General features: G+C 36.0%; 1 protein-coding gene across 1 annotated transcript in view; it reads right to left on the bottom strand.

Annotated features, from left to right (window-relative positions):
• The window catches only part of LOC149799955 (uncharacterized), an 85,995-nt gene that overhangs the window by 63,214 nt on the left and 6,713 nt on the right, over positions 1-16,068 (bottom strand). The window contains exon 2 of the mRNA XM_089958321.1: positions 10,991-11,791. Within this exon, the coding sequence (XP_089814447.1) occupies positions 10,991-11,791 (801 nt within the window). The remainder of the gene's footprint in view (positions 1-10,990; positions 11,792-16,068) is intronic.

Below are 16,068 nucleotides of genomic sequence, written 5' to 3'. Positions count from 1 at the left end.
AAACTTTAAACCAAACGATGAAACATCAAAACCATTTTTGTATTATATGGATATGTCGTATATGCAATTATTGAACACTTTTTAACAAACTCTCTTGTCCTATGTACATGGCTAAAGAACAAGTAATACAGATCACGCTGATTGACTCTTCCAGCTATATTTGTCATTTTGCCACATTTTTTTTTAAGAATTCCAGTAAACATACCTTTAAATAGTGAAAATTCAGGATATTTTGTTTCCTCGTGGAGAATTAACCACCATAAGAAATATATACAGCAAAAGTTGTTTGATAAGTTATGTTTTAGATTTTTTCTATTTCGGGATATTGATAAAAGTAAACGCCTCTTATATACCTTATTTTTACCGTGATTGTCACATGTGAGTGTATTTGCTATGGAATATTAAAATATGATTAGAATGCTAGTTTATAAGATTTACCCTAGTGTAATTGGCTAACGTAAAATTATGTAAAATGTCGAACTCGGCCATGCCAATTATTGTATCCTCGAGAGCAAATGAATATTATCTACTTATCGTATTCAGGCTACTTTGGACCTCCGTGAGATGTTCTGAATAGCCACGTATTTGCGCATGCAGCCTTGATTAGATAATGTTACCATGGTGACCAGTCACGCCTGTTACTTTTGCTACGGCTCTAACAATAACTCTGACTGGTGCACCTATAATAGTTTCATCAGTTGTGATTCCGTCCATCCCCTTTTTCTCGAATAGCATGGCTCTTGGTGATTTCATATAGCAGTTGTTGTTCCGCTGTTTCGTAGTGGTAACATTGAGGGTCCATTATAGTTCTTCTGTTGCTAATATGATCGTGTAGTATATTTGCTCGACAGGCCGACCTTGATTAAGTTCAACACTCACACACAATTCCAACCAATTACCTGGTGTGGTGTAACAGTCATGATATCATAAAAAATATCTAAATAGGGAATTTTTAAGTTTATGGCGATATTGCGTTTTTCAGGCCTGTCATTGCGATCATATAATACCAAACTAATTACACCATTCAATGCTGTCTGAAACGATCGTTCCCAGTGACGTTTAAACTGAAAAGTACGTTCTTACTGAATAACAGTAGTGATCTTTCTTTCCTCAGTTAGGTTTATCTTGGTTTAATCTAATCTATCATTATTAGCATTCTGGTCCGCTGATCAAACATTTTATCGGTAACTGCAATTTCATCTCTCAATTTGCTTGATTTGTTTACTGTGTAAAACCGGCTTCGTGTATAATTTTAAAAGTTCTACTGAGTGCGGCCACCACCATCACCAATTAAAATGGAATAAAGGAACAGGAAAACAAGAGCAAAGAAATAATACCAAGAAGAGGAAACGATTAGCAAACCGCCAAGCCTTGAACAAAGGAATTGCACAGAACAAAAGAACTCACAAACAAAGGAACGATAGGAACACGTAACAGAAAACAAAGGAACAAAGGAGAGACTTCTAGCGTAGGAGCAGACTGGGTTAGGACAAAAACAAAAGATAAGTCATCATTCAATGCTATACGCAATTTAAGTAGAAGAATGCAAACTAGGTCCAAACAAATGGCTCTATTCAATCCAAACACGCAAACACACAAATCACCAAACAACCCTCTCAATAAATCAGTAAAAATATTGGATGTATCAGAACTCCAAACAGCACCAATAAATCATGTAAAACAAGCAAGATTAACGCAAGTCGTACCAACCACAGCAAACTCGAATTCAACCAACATCACACTGGGACCCCAAATTCTGGTCACAAACACAGACCAAACAAACCACAAACCAGCAGACATAACTAACACACCCCCAACCCACCAACTGAAACTACTAGAAATACAAAACTACACTCCAGGGAACAATATAAATACAATGTCAATACTATCGCCAGTCCTCTTCAAGGAAGCGGAAAAACCAAACACAAATGAAGATATAGACACCACTATTCCAAACCTAACAAATGAATTTGACAGTAACCGACATACCTTAAACTCCCCACAATTAGACCACATAACCATAAACAGTACCCCAAAATTCACCAAAAATGAAATAATCAATTCTAGAAACATGCAAACAAACCAACAACAGGAAATCAAGCAAACAACAATAAATCAAAACATTAGGAAAGAAACTATACACTCAAGCCAAACTCCTGGACCATCTGGATAATAACAGCAAGGGAACCACAAACCTATGGGAACAAATCCAATGAATTAGACACTACAAAACTACCCAGCAGCATCACTAATATGGCAACCCAAAGACCCTAAACAACCCAAAACACCCAAAACACATACCTAGGTAATGGCAAGGGCCCTGTAAAACCCCAAAACAACAACAATAAAAAAAACACAAGTAAGGTTAACTCAAAACAGGAAATAAAACAACAACATAACACCAAAAACAAAATTTACAATTATCATTCCATCGAACACACCATATACATAAGCAGCAGGTGCAACATAATTACTAGTCTAAGTACCAATAGTATTATGACAGCACTGGACAAAGTTCACACTGGACAATTCAAACTGATAAGACCAAGGCGAAACTACCTGATTGTCCAATGCAGCACAATTCAACAGGTGGAACAATTCATCCAAATTGAAACTATAGGCCCAATGAAGATCAAAGTAGAGAGACACCATAGCACTCAGAGGAAAACACGGGTAACTTCGAACTCCAACACAGTGAAACCACAAATAATCTGGGTGAACCCACTAAAACCACTATTTTTAAAAAAAGTAATAGCACTAAACGGATACAACAAGGACATAAGCACTGAACTCCTACTTCATAAACTCACAGCAAATGGAACACAGACCAACAAATTATATCGTCTTAAAAATCACAAGAGGCAAGGAACAAACAAAGCAGTTATAGAGGCTACCGAGCCAATACCCTCAATAATAGAACTAGGACAGTCAGGAGTGTGCCATAAGCTGGAAAACTACATAAATAGGCCACGATTTTGCACCAAATGCCTGCACTGGGGACACTATGCCCTCAGATGTAGATTCAAACCAAGACGTAAGTACTGCGGAGGTCAACACAAAGGAGAATACCACACAATTAAACAAAAATATGCTAACTGTAAAGAAAACCATTATCCTAGATCGGCAGAATGCAGATTTGCAATAAAAGAGAAACAAATAGTGGACTTAATGAACGAAAAACACCTCACCTACCATTCTGCCAAAAACATTATTTGTAGAAACAACCCCAACACACCAAAATCTACCTCTGAAACAATCAATGAGCACCAAAACTCTCCACGCAGAATCAGAAGGGAAAACATTGCACCGCAAAGCATACCCTCGAATCAGGAAACAAAAGAACCAAAAACTACAACCCACATTGTAACAAACCATGATCACCTTGATAACACTCCAGATACAAACAAAACTGTCACCCCAAACATCCCCAAACCTAACACACACCCCAACACAGAATTAATACAGGAAGTAATGAACCTAACAACAGGAACCCTAATGCAAGGTCTCAGTAGCATAATGAGAACCCTCAAAACCATTTTCACCATACTAGCTGATTGGACCACAAGACTAACAGATAAAGACAACGTCAAAAATGAATAGTACAAAAAAAAATAAAATCACCATCTGGCAATGGAACTGTAGAGGAATCTTTAAAAACCTATCAGAACTTCAGAACAAACTGAATAATACGGCCGTAAAACCAGACGTAATCTGCCTACAGGAAACCCTCATAACACAAGAACACAAACGCCTGCCCAAACTACAAGGCTATACCCAGGGAATCTTTAAAAACAGACCCATGGGGCAGAAAGGGGGTGGACTAGCAATTTTTTAATAGATACACTAATCTACTATGAAGTAATAGAAGTACCCCTAACCTAAACATCAATAATAGCATCGAAATAATGTCAGTAATGATAAATATAGGAACCACAAACATTCAAATAATAAATGCATACGACCGAGGGGGTACCTTCTGCCCTACCAACCTAATCTCACTAAAGGCAATCACTAATAACAACAACAACAATCTAATGATCTGTGGCGACTTCAACGCACACAGTGAATTATGGGGAGGTAAAAAGAAAGATCAAAGAGGGAAAATCTGGTCATCTTAATTGACGGGTCGAACACTAGATTAAACCCTGAGGATGGCACTCTTTCAGCCATAAACCTAACCATCACTACCCCAAAATTGGCTCAAATCACAAATTGGTGGGTGGATCAGGAAGATACGTTAGGAAGTGACCATGTTCCCCATCACAATCAATATTCAAACAAAACTCAACACATTCCAAACGAAACCCCACCTAAATGGAGGTACCAACAGGCAGACTGGGACCAATTCCAATTATTACTAGCTAGAGTAAATCCAGATAACTTAGAAAGCCCAAGTATTGACATGTATTATGATAACATAACAGACACAATTATAGAAGCAGCTAACCGATGCATACCAAAGACAACTAATATCCAAAATAAAAGCCCTGTACCATGGTGGACTAAACAGTGCACTATAGCACATAAAGACAAAAAAGGGCCTTAAATAAATATAAACGCACCAAAAATTCTATCTACTTCCGCAATATAAAGATAAAGAAAAAGCACTAAAACAAACTATAAAAACTGCTAAAATTAATCTATGGCAAACATTTTGCTCTAAACTGAGTCTAAAATCAAACTCAAAACAAATATGGGACAAGATAAAAGCCATCAAAGGGAAAGCAACTACCTCAGCCCCAAAAATTAAAAATGCCATAACAAATAAAGATAAGGCAGACCTCTTGGCGAAGCATTTTTCGAACATGAGTAGCAACAATAATCACACCAGAAACTTTCAAGAACACAAAAAACTAATGGAGGGAACCCAACCTCAAATGATTCAAGACCAAGGAACAAAAGAATCTCACCTAAATAGCGACATCACAGTACAAAAATGGAAGATAGCCCTACGATCCAAAAACGAAACATCCCCTGGTAAGGATCAGTTAAGTTACATTATCTACAAAAAACTACCTATCAATATAACAATAGCCATAATCAAACTCTTTAATAGGATATGGGATAAAGGCCAACTACCCACCAAATGGAAACAGGCCATAGTAATACCAATCCCCAAGCTAGGCAAAGATCCCAACAACATAAATTCGTACCGAGCCATCTCCCTTACAAACAATATTTGCAAAATAACGGAGACAATAATCGCAAACGGGTTAAAACACCACCTAGAAACCAATAACCTACTCTCCATAAATCAATGTGGCTTTCGGAACAAACGGTCCACCACTGACCAACTTCACAGATTGGAAACAGACATCAAACTCGCTTTTGACGAACATAGGAAAACCGACCGCAACCTCAAAGCGGTTTTTTTAGACCTAGAAAAAGCGTTCGACCTAGTATGGACCAATGGACTAATGGCCAAATTAAACCAATTTGGAATAACTTGACGCTTGTTCAAATGGATTGGTGATTTCCTCACAGGCCGGAAAATTACCACAAGAATAGGCAACACCCATTCGGAAGAATTTTCGCTTGAAAATGGAACACCGCAAGGCAGTGTAATAAGTCCCTTACTATTTAACCTAATGGTAAACGACCTTGACCTCAATGCAGCCTCCGTAAAAAAAATCTTGTCACAATTTGCAGATGATAGTGGCATATGGAGGAATGGAAATCCTGCCAATAACACAGTAGTTAAAGAAATCCAGCAGAGCCTAGACAACATAGGGAGATGGGCGGCCAAATGGGGTTTCAAAATATCTCATGAAAAAACTGTGGCAATCATATTCACCCCAAAACAAAATAACAACCTAGTCTATCCAAACTTATATATACAAAATCAATTAATCAAATACGTAACAGTAGTAAAATTTCTAGGAATGTTCTTTGACAACCACCTCACATGGAAACAGCACATTGAACAACTCACCCAGAATTGTAACAAAGATCTCAATTTACTCAGGAACATCACAGGGACTGACTGGGGATCCAACCAGGAAACCCTCCTCACGATATATAAAAGCTTAATTAGATCAAAAGTGGATCACGGTTGCCAAGCATATAACTCGGCTAAGCAACCTGTACTACAAAAACTTGACACTATCCAGAGAAAAGCCTTACTATTATGCACAGGAACACTCCCCTCAACATTATTAGAAGAACTACAAACACTAAGCGTTATCAAATCAATCCAAAATCGCAATACACACTCAGGGAACAATTCCTCGACAGAGCATGCCAATTAATCGACGATATCACCACAGCACATCAATTAGTCGAGCTCATGTGGATACCGTCGCACATTGGAATCTCTGGCAACGAAACAGCAGACAACGTTGCAAAAACCAAACTAGGGGATCAAAACTCTATCAAGCTTAACTATAGCTCCACAAAATCAATAAGCTTCGCACAAACATATATAGACCAAACATGGCAAGATTTTTGGAACTCCTCCACAAAAGGTAAAAAGCACCATGAAACCCAAAGTAACGTAGATAGGAACATACAGCTACCTAAGGGTACCTATTTAGAACAGAAAACCATAAACAGGATAATAACTGGAAAAACTAAACTAGCAGGCAGTTTTGGAAGGTTTATAGGACCCAAACCAGCAACCATTAACTGCTTTAACTGCCACACCACCGAAGATCTACACCACGTATTCAATATATCCCCAAAATATCAACCCGCTCGGAAAATATTTATCAAAAGCCAAAACGAGATTGGATCACCACACACATACCCAGAGTTACTTATGGACTTTAATAAAAATAAACAATCAGCATATAAAAATATAAATCAATTCATAGACTCAGCAGGACTTAGGAACAAAATGTAATTACTATCCCCAAAAAACCAAAAGACCCAGTATCTAGCTAAATAAATTTAGAAGCCACCACATAAAAACCCATAACATATCATTCAGTTTTATAAAAGTATTAATAAATAATTCACTTACGAAGCACCTATAAAAACTAAGGAAACCGCAAAATCGGATGTCCTAGATGTCCTTAACGAACCGAGTAATCAGCTAGGATTCCGGTCCCAGATGTCCTTAACGAACCGTGTAATCGTCTAGGACTCCGGTCTCTTGCTAAATAAAGTATAAATAACATTCAATCTCTAAAAACATTAATTAATAAATAACTTAAAGAGGTAATTTCTAAAAACTTATAAATAACATAACATAGGAAACACACCCTAAACACCTCGACTAGTAATACCATAATAACCTTGAAAATCTCTCGTCATACATGATTTCTACTAAGAACCTCTATAAACAGCATAGAACATCCTCCCTCCTTTTAGAACATTTTGAAGAAGAAAAAAAATCGAAAAAAAAATATTACATAAAAATATCGCAAGAAACACCAGGCAAATGTAACAAGAAACCAGCGATGTAAAGCAAGCAGGACCGTTCACGAGCTCTCCTTCCCAATAATGACAGCCAACCATTCAACTGTAGGGACCTTTATGGACCCACAGATTGAGGCCAAACTATCAGGGTTCCTTGAATCCATAAAAGCCTGGGGGAGGTGGCACCATCCCCTTCCCCAGAAACAACTAGCAGACTGCGGTGCAGTCAGAAAAAAGTGGCACATGCACAATTGTGCGCACACTACTATAATTAAACTCAACAACAACAAAGGTAACTGCAATAAGAATCCATCATTTTCATGCAATGAAAGTCGAATTTTAAATAAAAAAGCCAAAGAGGGTTAACGTCGTCCAAAATAGTTAACTCGCGTTTCTCTATTCATTCGTTATTTTAAATTTTAAACGAGCCTGCAACCGAAACTGTTTTAAGTAACTTGTCATTGGCATCTAACCTGAATAATAAATCCTTAGACTGTCATGATTTAACTTCAAGACTATCATAATTTTCTTGTAATGATTGCCTTTGTGCAGCTAAAAGTGAATACCAGTAGGCATCCATATGGTATCAGATTATTACAATATAAGAAACAATAGCCTCATCTATCCGCATCAAATATAAATACACCACTGGGCTAAAAGCCATTATTATTTGCATGTGCTAGATTATATACCTGAAATTGTGGGTTTGGTGCCTCATATATCCTTAGAATTTTGATAATTTTGTGTTATCAACCAAGGCCTTGATTTCACGCATTGTTGTATTGCGCCACAATCATCAATTTCCGGTTAAATTCGGTTTCCATTTATGATATGGTCTCCGCTCATTTCACCACAGGTCTTTTATAACTCTTTTGTCCACGTAATATTTGATAAAAGCAATAGACGTAGCAGATTCTTTAATTTACACGACTCCGCTAATGGGGTGGCCACAAATGGAGACATTTCCGCTCTGATAAAAAACAATGGTAGACGCATATAAAGGAAAAGGCCATCGAATGCAAGGTTCACATGCCTGGATAATCGAATACCTTTCTTATGCGCCCATCAATCACTTTTTTCAGAGCCGACCAGGATGCAGTTTTGATTGCCATAACGCAGCTGCTTTTGCAACCGCATGAACGGCAACTGTAACCAGCGCAGGAATGGTTATGAGGAATGGAAATATTCCACCGTCTTTTGCATTTATCTGACTTTGAAAACATTGATGTTACCGAGGTAATGAAGTCATTTTGAGAAATTTGCAGACCCGCGCCAATGTTTTGATGTCGGTCTAGGTCCGACCGACCACAGGTAATAATATGCACGTGCGATTTGATTGTCTCTGAAGTTAAGTGAAATTTCTGCAGAGGTTTCCTGATGGCAATTTAACCACAAATATACTTCAGTCACTTCTAAGTCGTCGAATATCATCTTGCTACGGGCTGGATGATTGTCTCAATTTGTATTTTGAAACTCAACAAACACGCGTTTTGGTGTCGTAAGAAAATTTTGAGTACTTATTTATACAATATTAATTACTGGGTGCGTGTCTTTGATGTGTGCGAAAAACAAAGGTTGACACGGTTCCAGATTTCATAAAGGTTAATGTCAATTTTGACAATGCAACTTTACCAGCAGCAGAAGATCCATCACGACAAATTGCATCGTTCGAGATGTTCTTAGGAAATAATGTGATTGTGTGTGTTGACTAAAAAAATAAACTTGTGACCAACTCTTCAAAACCTAAATATATGACTGAGAGGAATCACGCATGAAACCTACGAAGCCGTGCTTAAAACCATCATTTAAAACCATTCTTAGCGCGTATGACTACGGGTTCTAAATCTGTATCATTAGCAGAGTGCTTCGAAGTCTAGGTCGCCAAAGTTTTTTTAAGGTTGAAAATCTGCATTATCAGGTGTATCTTTGATGAACATAAGAGTTGGGCCATTGGATCTTGCATAATCGTCTCTTTAGCTGGTGAACCCAATAATTGTCGTGGCAATGTCACCGTTGTCAAGAATGTCTTTGAATTCCTTTTCGTCGACAGAATAATTTGCGCCGTTGCACAATGCCTTAACACCATTGTTGACAAATCCAGCTGTAGTACTGTCGGGATCATCGTTGCCGAGGGTGTCATCTTGTAGGATATTTCCCTACATTTCCAGCAAAGACTGACATGAAAGAAGAACATATACCTCTCCTGCACTTGTAGTTTTAATTAGGGAGCTGGGCGTGAATAATCCTATAAAATATAACAGCAAGATCTTTTACCACTAAGTAGCCTCTTAAGTTTGGTATCAAAACAATCTTCATGTGCAAATAAAAATTTCTTCACTCCGATATTTGGTGAAATCACTGCACCTTTACTCGTTTCAGTAATGCGCCACTCCAGCTCGAAACTTACTATCGACTGTGCGTTTAGATCCAAGTATTTCAAGCGTATTATGGTTCGTGTCTTTGAACGTTCAATTCGCTATAATTATCGTGCCATCCCAGAGTATTGACTCTATGGGTTCTTTTTCTGTATATCAAATTAATTTCACAGAAACTCCAACATTTCATAATGTCTTCTACCATTTCCCAATATTATTTATCAATATACATATATTCATTGTTTCTTGTGCGTTTTACCAAGTTTACATCATTGCTAATCCAAGATAAATCCTAAGATAATGACTTTATCATACGTGTTTGAAAAGGCATACAAAATTAATGAATTTAATTAATTTGCATAACGTTACACACACTCCACTGATCCGATATAATGATGACACAATTATATATATATAGTCTTGCAAAACACTATATGCATCAGTCTGTGAATTATTTTTTACTTTAATATAAACCACAGTATTTGCGCAATATAAATACTGAAGGTACAAATATTCTCTACCATTATCAAATATTCACTGCCAGTAAAAAGTATTCTCAGACTAACTCGTCCGCAGAAAATATACATAATGTAGTGGTGATCAAAAATCTTATTCCTGTGATAATTTGGTCGCACAAAATAGTATATCCACAATCAATAATATAGGCCAGACTAATTTTGATTTGCAAAATCGTTTACGCAATCAAACGATGTTGTAACTGTAGATCTCCAAAACAACTTTATTTCCCAAAAATTACATAGTTTACCGCTGACTGATTTTAGTACGTAAAATCATTCACACTAGCGCTCTATTTGTGTTGTCCCATAGCATTACACTCGAGTGTGACAATCTCAACACAAATAATTAAAATCATTGGGTATAGAAGGCCTTGACCTATATCAATGATTCGAAATCGAAAATAATCTAAAACATTCATTATCACGCTACAAAGTTATCATTTGAGTATGTTTGCATTTCTTTTAGACATGGAAAACCAATAAGTGTCATCAAATGTAAACAGGATGGAATGTCGCACTATAATGAACAGACTTAGAGAACACTATATTAGTTACATATTTTATAACAATAATTATATTTTGTTTATACTCTAGGTCAGACTAATAAAGGAACATATGCATGTCCTTTTAACATTTGCTTTTAAAATATGACATGACAATCTTGAGAATCATAAATGAATGAAGAATATTTTTGTTCTGTCTAATAAAATATAAGTCAGTTAAATAAACATGGCTTACCTTGATGATCGGAATACTCAAATTTGTATCGAGTGATCTCCTTAATCATCCATCTTGTCAGGTACAACTCCCCATGTTGCAGGTCAAAGAATATAGCACGGGGTGTTACTGGAATATTCTCATTGTATATGGAAAGTAGTTCACATTTATTTGTGAGATGATGAACAGACGGAGGGTATCCATTACACACCAATATAAATCCCAGTTTATCCATAGTTATACTTCTGGGATCCATCAGATCACTATGTCTGTATATATATTTCCTTTCAATCGGATTCCTAACATCATATGCATGTAGACCAGTATTTTCATTTATTTCATCATCAGCATAACACAAGATATATATCATGTCGTCTTTTGTGGTCAAGTAACTCCGACTACGGGAGCTCCCTTTACAGAGCACATGACATGTTTCAACATGTCCATCAATAAGAGACACGGTGCACCAGTATATTATGCTGTCATTTTTTCTACCACAGATAACAATTTTATCTTTGACTTTCACTGCACTATGACAGTCGACAAATCCGCCCTTCACATGTAATGTCCTACTCCGTGTTATGACACCTGTATCACTGCGACACTGTACTGACATTATTTCGATCTGACTTTTCAGCATAAGCACACAAATTTCCGAGTCATTAATCAGACAGATAACACGGGGCTCTGACTCAAGTTTGTTTGTTACATCCAACAGTTTTCCATCCCGAAGTCTGTGGAGCCGGATATGCCCTGAATTGTCTATCACAATTATCATGTCTCCAGACACTACAAGACCGGTGTACCCGGCGATACGGTCCGCTGTGGAATAAAGTGATATAAACATCATAACATGTATAAAAAATACCAACATGTATTATTGCATTAAAATACAACATAGGTTGTACACATCTACATACGATGAATTTCGTGTTACTTTTGGCCTTAAACAATAGTATAGATGTTATTCATCTCACAATCAACATCAATCTATTTATTTATTTGTCCAAAGTTGTAAAGCTCACGTGTCTAAACTCTATGTATCATCAATGAAGGACTATCACCCTGGGTCTATCCTTATCCCCAAGTACTTAGTACCTTGGTCAGGTAATATAATATTTTGAATCTCCCATCAGATGTCCGTATGCACGTTTACTCTGCATGGAAAGGCAAAACACTAACATCGTAATCAAAGAAAATAAGAAAGAGCAAATAAAACAATTACAACACAACATAACTGCAAAGAAACAATGACAAATAATAAAAAATGCAGCTTATATTTTTGTCGACATATCGTCGCATCCCTGAATGCATGTACTACCCTGAGTATATCAATAAAAATATGTAAACCTCTGCATTCTTCATTTGTACCATCTGCTACATATTCTTCAAACGGTATTATCACCCTTACGTTATGATAACACCACTGCTAAGAATGCTGACGGCAAGATGTAACATGGAGAAAACCGTATCCTTCAATAACTGTATCATTCTCAAGTTAGATTACAATTTCCGAGATCATTTATTTAGAATGATTTTAGCGCGTAATTTGAAGACTTGGCAAATACGGAGAAGAAAAAGACATAATTCTTCGCTTGTGTTGACAATATACCAGGCTAATGCTGTTACAAATTAGAACAGGATATGAATAGTCCACATAATGTCACTGAACGTATGCAGTTAAATTTATTGTTCTTAGAATACTGACCAAAATATCAATACAAACGTATTATACAATAGAAGGTATTTCCTTCCTTTTATTAGTGTATTTTCTTAGAACTATTTGTGTATCAAAGTAATAAAAACAAAGACTTTCAGACTTGGTATTATGAATGTTTGCAATCATAAAAATATTCTTTAATAAGTGTACCAAGGGGTATCGTTCAACATAAGTTCTGGAATGAAAAGTCTAGTAAAGGAAACATTTGAACCACCCTTTAGACACTAATAAAGTGTGTCAATGCAGTCATTAGCCCAAGTTTTCTCTCTCCCTTAAATCCCATTTTAGATATTTATATTGGGATGTAGACTTAGAGCATTGTATTCTGGCGACGGCACGTAGTGAGTAGCCTCGTGACTAAAGAGCAACGGTCGACTTTTAACTCAAGTGTCTTCAACTCTGTTGCCTAGTCTTGTCTGTCAAACGAATATTATGCACGCAATTTCTAAGACATGTCTTCTTTCTATCGATTTCATCCAGGGAGTACTCGAGATAAAATCGTTTAAAGTTTGCTAGGCCTGGTAGAAAGCGTCTACCCTACACCAAAACGCCGACGATTTCCACCTTTTCAATAGACAGCTGATCCCACATTCCAAAATAAATGTAAAAATATGTAAATTGTATAGTTCGAGTTATAATATCAACGTTTATACACTAACTCGTGTTCATGTTATTTTTTGTTCGTCGGACCATTAGCATGATAATATATATTTTGAAAGTGGAAGTTTTAGCCAAGAAAACGGTGAATGAGATTATGACATATAAACCAAGCTGCATTGATTGTTTAGAGCTTTTGACAGACAAGACTAGGCTTAAGAGTTGTGTGGTCCCGGCAAAGTCAAACGGATTTCTCATTTTTTTTATTATAAACAATTATCCAAACTTGCTGAGCTGCTAATAGGTAAACATTTGATTAGGATGAACAGAAATATAAATATATTCTAATCAATTCTAAAATAACTTATGTTGAGTTTCTTTAACGAATGATTCACTTGTGAGATGAAATATCATTTTAGGCATCCAACGGGGGATTTTGGCTCCAATTCGATTCAGATGAAACCCATACAGATAAAAGAGGTTGATCTCTTTTCGTCAAATATGTATTTGCTTCTTCTCCATGACCGCTTGTAATAAAGAAAAAGCGAACATTAAGAAGCCATAGGCTTTCTCCGCCATTATGGCACCTATTTGCGTGGAATATAGACACTATGGCTAAAAAGCCAGTTCAAGCTGGTGACCAAAATTGATACATCTAAGATCATGCATTTGCAAACAATATGTGTAATATTCAATCATTGTATGTCTAAGTCTGTTTATTTGTTTGCTTCATCGTTTAAATGATGTGTATATTTACGTTAAATGTGGCTGGCAAAATTTGATACCTATTTTCGTTTCCATTCAAAACGTTAACTTACGTTCATAGATAGGACTGGCATGCATTCAAAGATCCTGCCAGAAAATAACAGTTGATGTATTTCTTGATCAGAAATGATTACGAAAACGTCGAACAAACATTTTTATTCATTAGTAAAAGCCGGATGCTATAACAGCGGATAAGAAAGAATAAAACCAAATGTACAGAACAACGGTAACCAAAGTGGTTTTGTGCATGTGGCGGCGGAGAAAGATTACATTACACATTATTTTATAACTAATTCAAAAGATTTATAAAATGGCTTTGGTTTGAGAGAAATTATTGCTGTATTTAATATATTTACTTCCACTATTTTCTTGACTTTGTATTAATATTCTATTTAATGTTATATTTAATGTCTTGGAAATTAAAGTTCATCCTTTATGACGAACAAGATATGCATCATAGTGATTTTTCTATCTAAAAACAATCCCAGGCCCTCGCCGTCTCTTCCCTCCCTTCGTGAAACTTCAGTAGTGGGTCCATAATGTTGCAATGTCTTTTTCGTGCTGAATGCTGTCATATATGTATATATGTTTTTTTGTAACTCCTGCAACATGATTTTATCTAACATTTTAATTTTTTATTCATGGATGTAATGTGCACATAGTATTATTTTACGTTTTGCGTGCGTGACTTAAATCTCTTAAAATCATAATATTGCATAGGATCTATATTTACGTATTTGTTGACAAATAATCATCTTAATACCTAAATCTAAATGGTGCTTATGTCTTAATTTCTCAATGACTGATAGGGTTTCGACGTTTCTAGAATAATTTTATAACTTCCCTGTGATAGGGCTAGGTCGCATTGATGTGCTAAAGTGACGCAAAATGAGTAGTTTACCCTGTCACGTGGGGTTTATTGCAAAATACAGTCTAGGTATGGAGAGAATCAAGCAATCAGACTAATTGTTATTTTTGGAATCATTCACATTTATTGTATTCCTGCTGTACGTCGGCAGACGTGTATTACGTTGTACTTGGATGTTATTCGAGAGGAAGTAAAAACGTGTTTGGACTGCTCAGTAGAAATAGAAATTGCTTATTATTTGGACTGTAAAAGTTTTCTGGAACTTATAAATTATTCGAAGGAATTCTGGACAACGCCCTTTCGATAACGACACCGTTCATGGATGACCAATACATTTAGGGTTTTGAAATTTATAAGGAACTTTCACGCATTTAGATGTTTCATTCACCGTTATAAATATTAGTTTGGATTCCTTCATTATACTGTATGTCTCCCTCGCGTTTTCATTATAACGTCAATAATTAAATTGTTTGCTAAGTTTTACAAAACTTGTTGGCTTTTCTGTTCTTTTTTGTTGCTTAATTTGTGATCATAGAATCGTAACAGAAACATGGGGGCTCGTCCGGGGTACGAATTGCAGTTGTATTTGGTTGTCTTTTCTATGCTTTTGAAAAAGACTCATTAACAGTCGAAAGCGCTCAGGCTGATTATAAACTAGTTTTGCAGTGTTCTTTGTTAGTTTATTGCATTCACGTATATATATATATATATATATATATATATATATATATATATATATATATATATATATATATATATATATATATATATATATATATATATACTGGTCAGAGAAGTCTTTCAAAATTATCTGGAATGACAGAATAATTGCTTAGAGCAGCAACATGACATTTAGTTTTGTAAGTATGACCTTAAACCTTTTTATTATATGCTTATCTTCTTGTTCTACCTAAGGCTTAATTATTTAAAGAAAAATACGCTACAAGAAATAAAGTAACTGAATATATACCGTATTCCAAATTAAATACACAATTACACAAGCGCAGAGTCATCATTACACAACAATATTATTAATGCGCACATAACTCCTCCCAGATAAATTTGAACTTAGTCGCGCGCTAGACATCACTTTCGAAAGACAATGGCGTTTTTTCTACTTAAAACTGAAATTTGGAGCCATACTGTGAA

This window comes from Sinohyriopsis cumingii, chromosome 5 (assembly GCF_028554795.1).
Source record: "Sinohyriopsis cumingii isolate HCF-2022 chromosome 5, ASM2855479v2, whole genome shotgun sequence".
Taxonomy (NCBI): Eukaryota; Metazoa; Mollusca; class Bivalvia; order Unionida; family Unionidae; genus Sinohyriopsis; species Sinohyriopsis cumingii.
The sequence above is the reverse complement of the archived record's forward strand: the minus strand, read 5'-3'. Positions and strand labels throughout refer to the sequence as shown.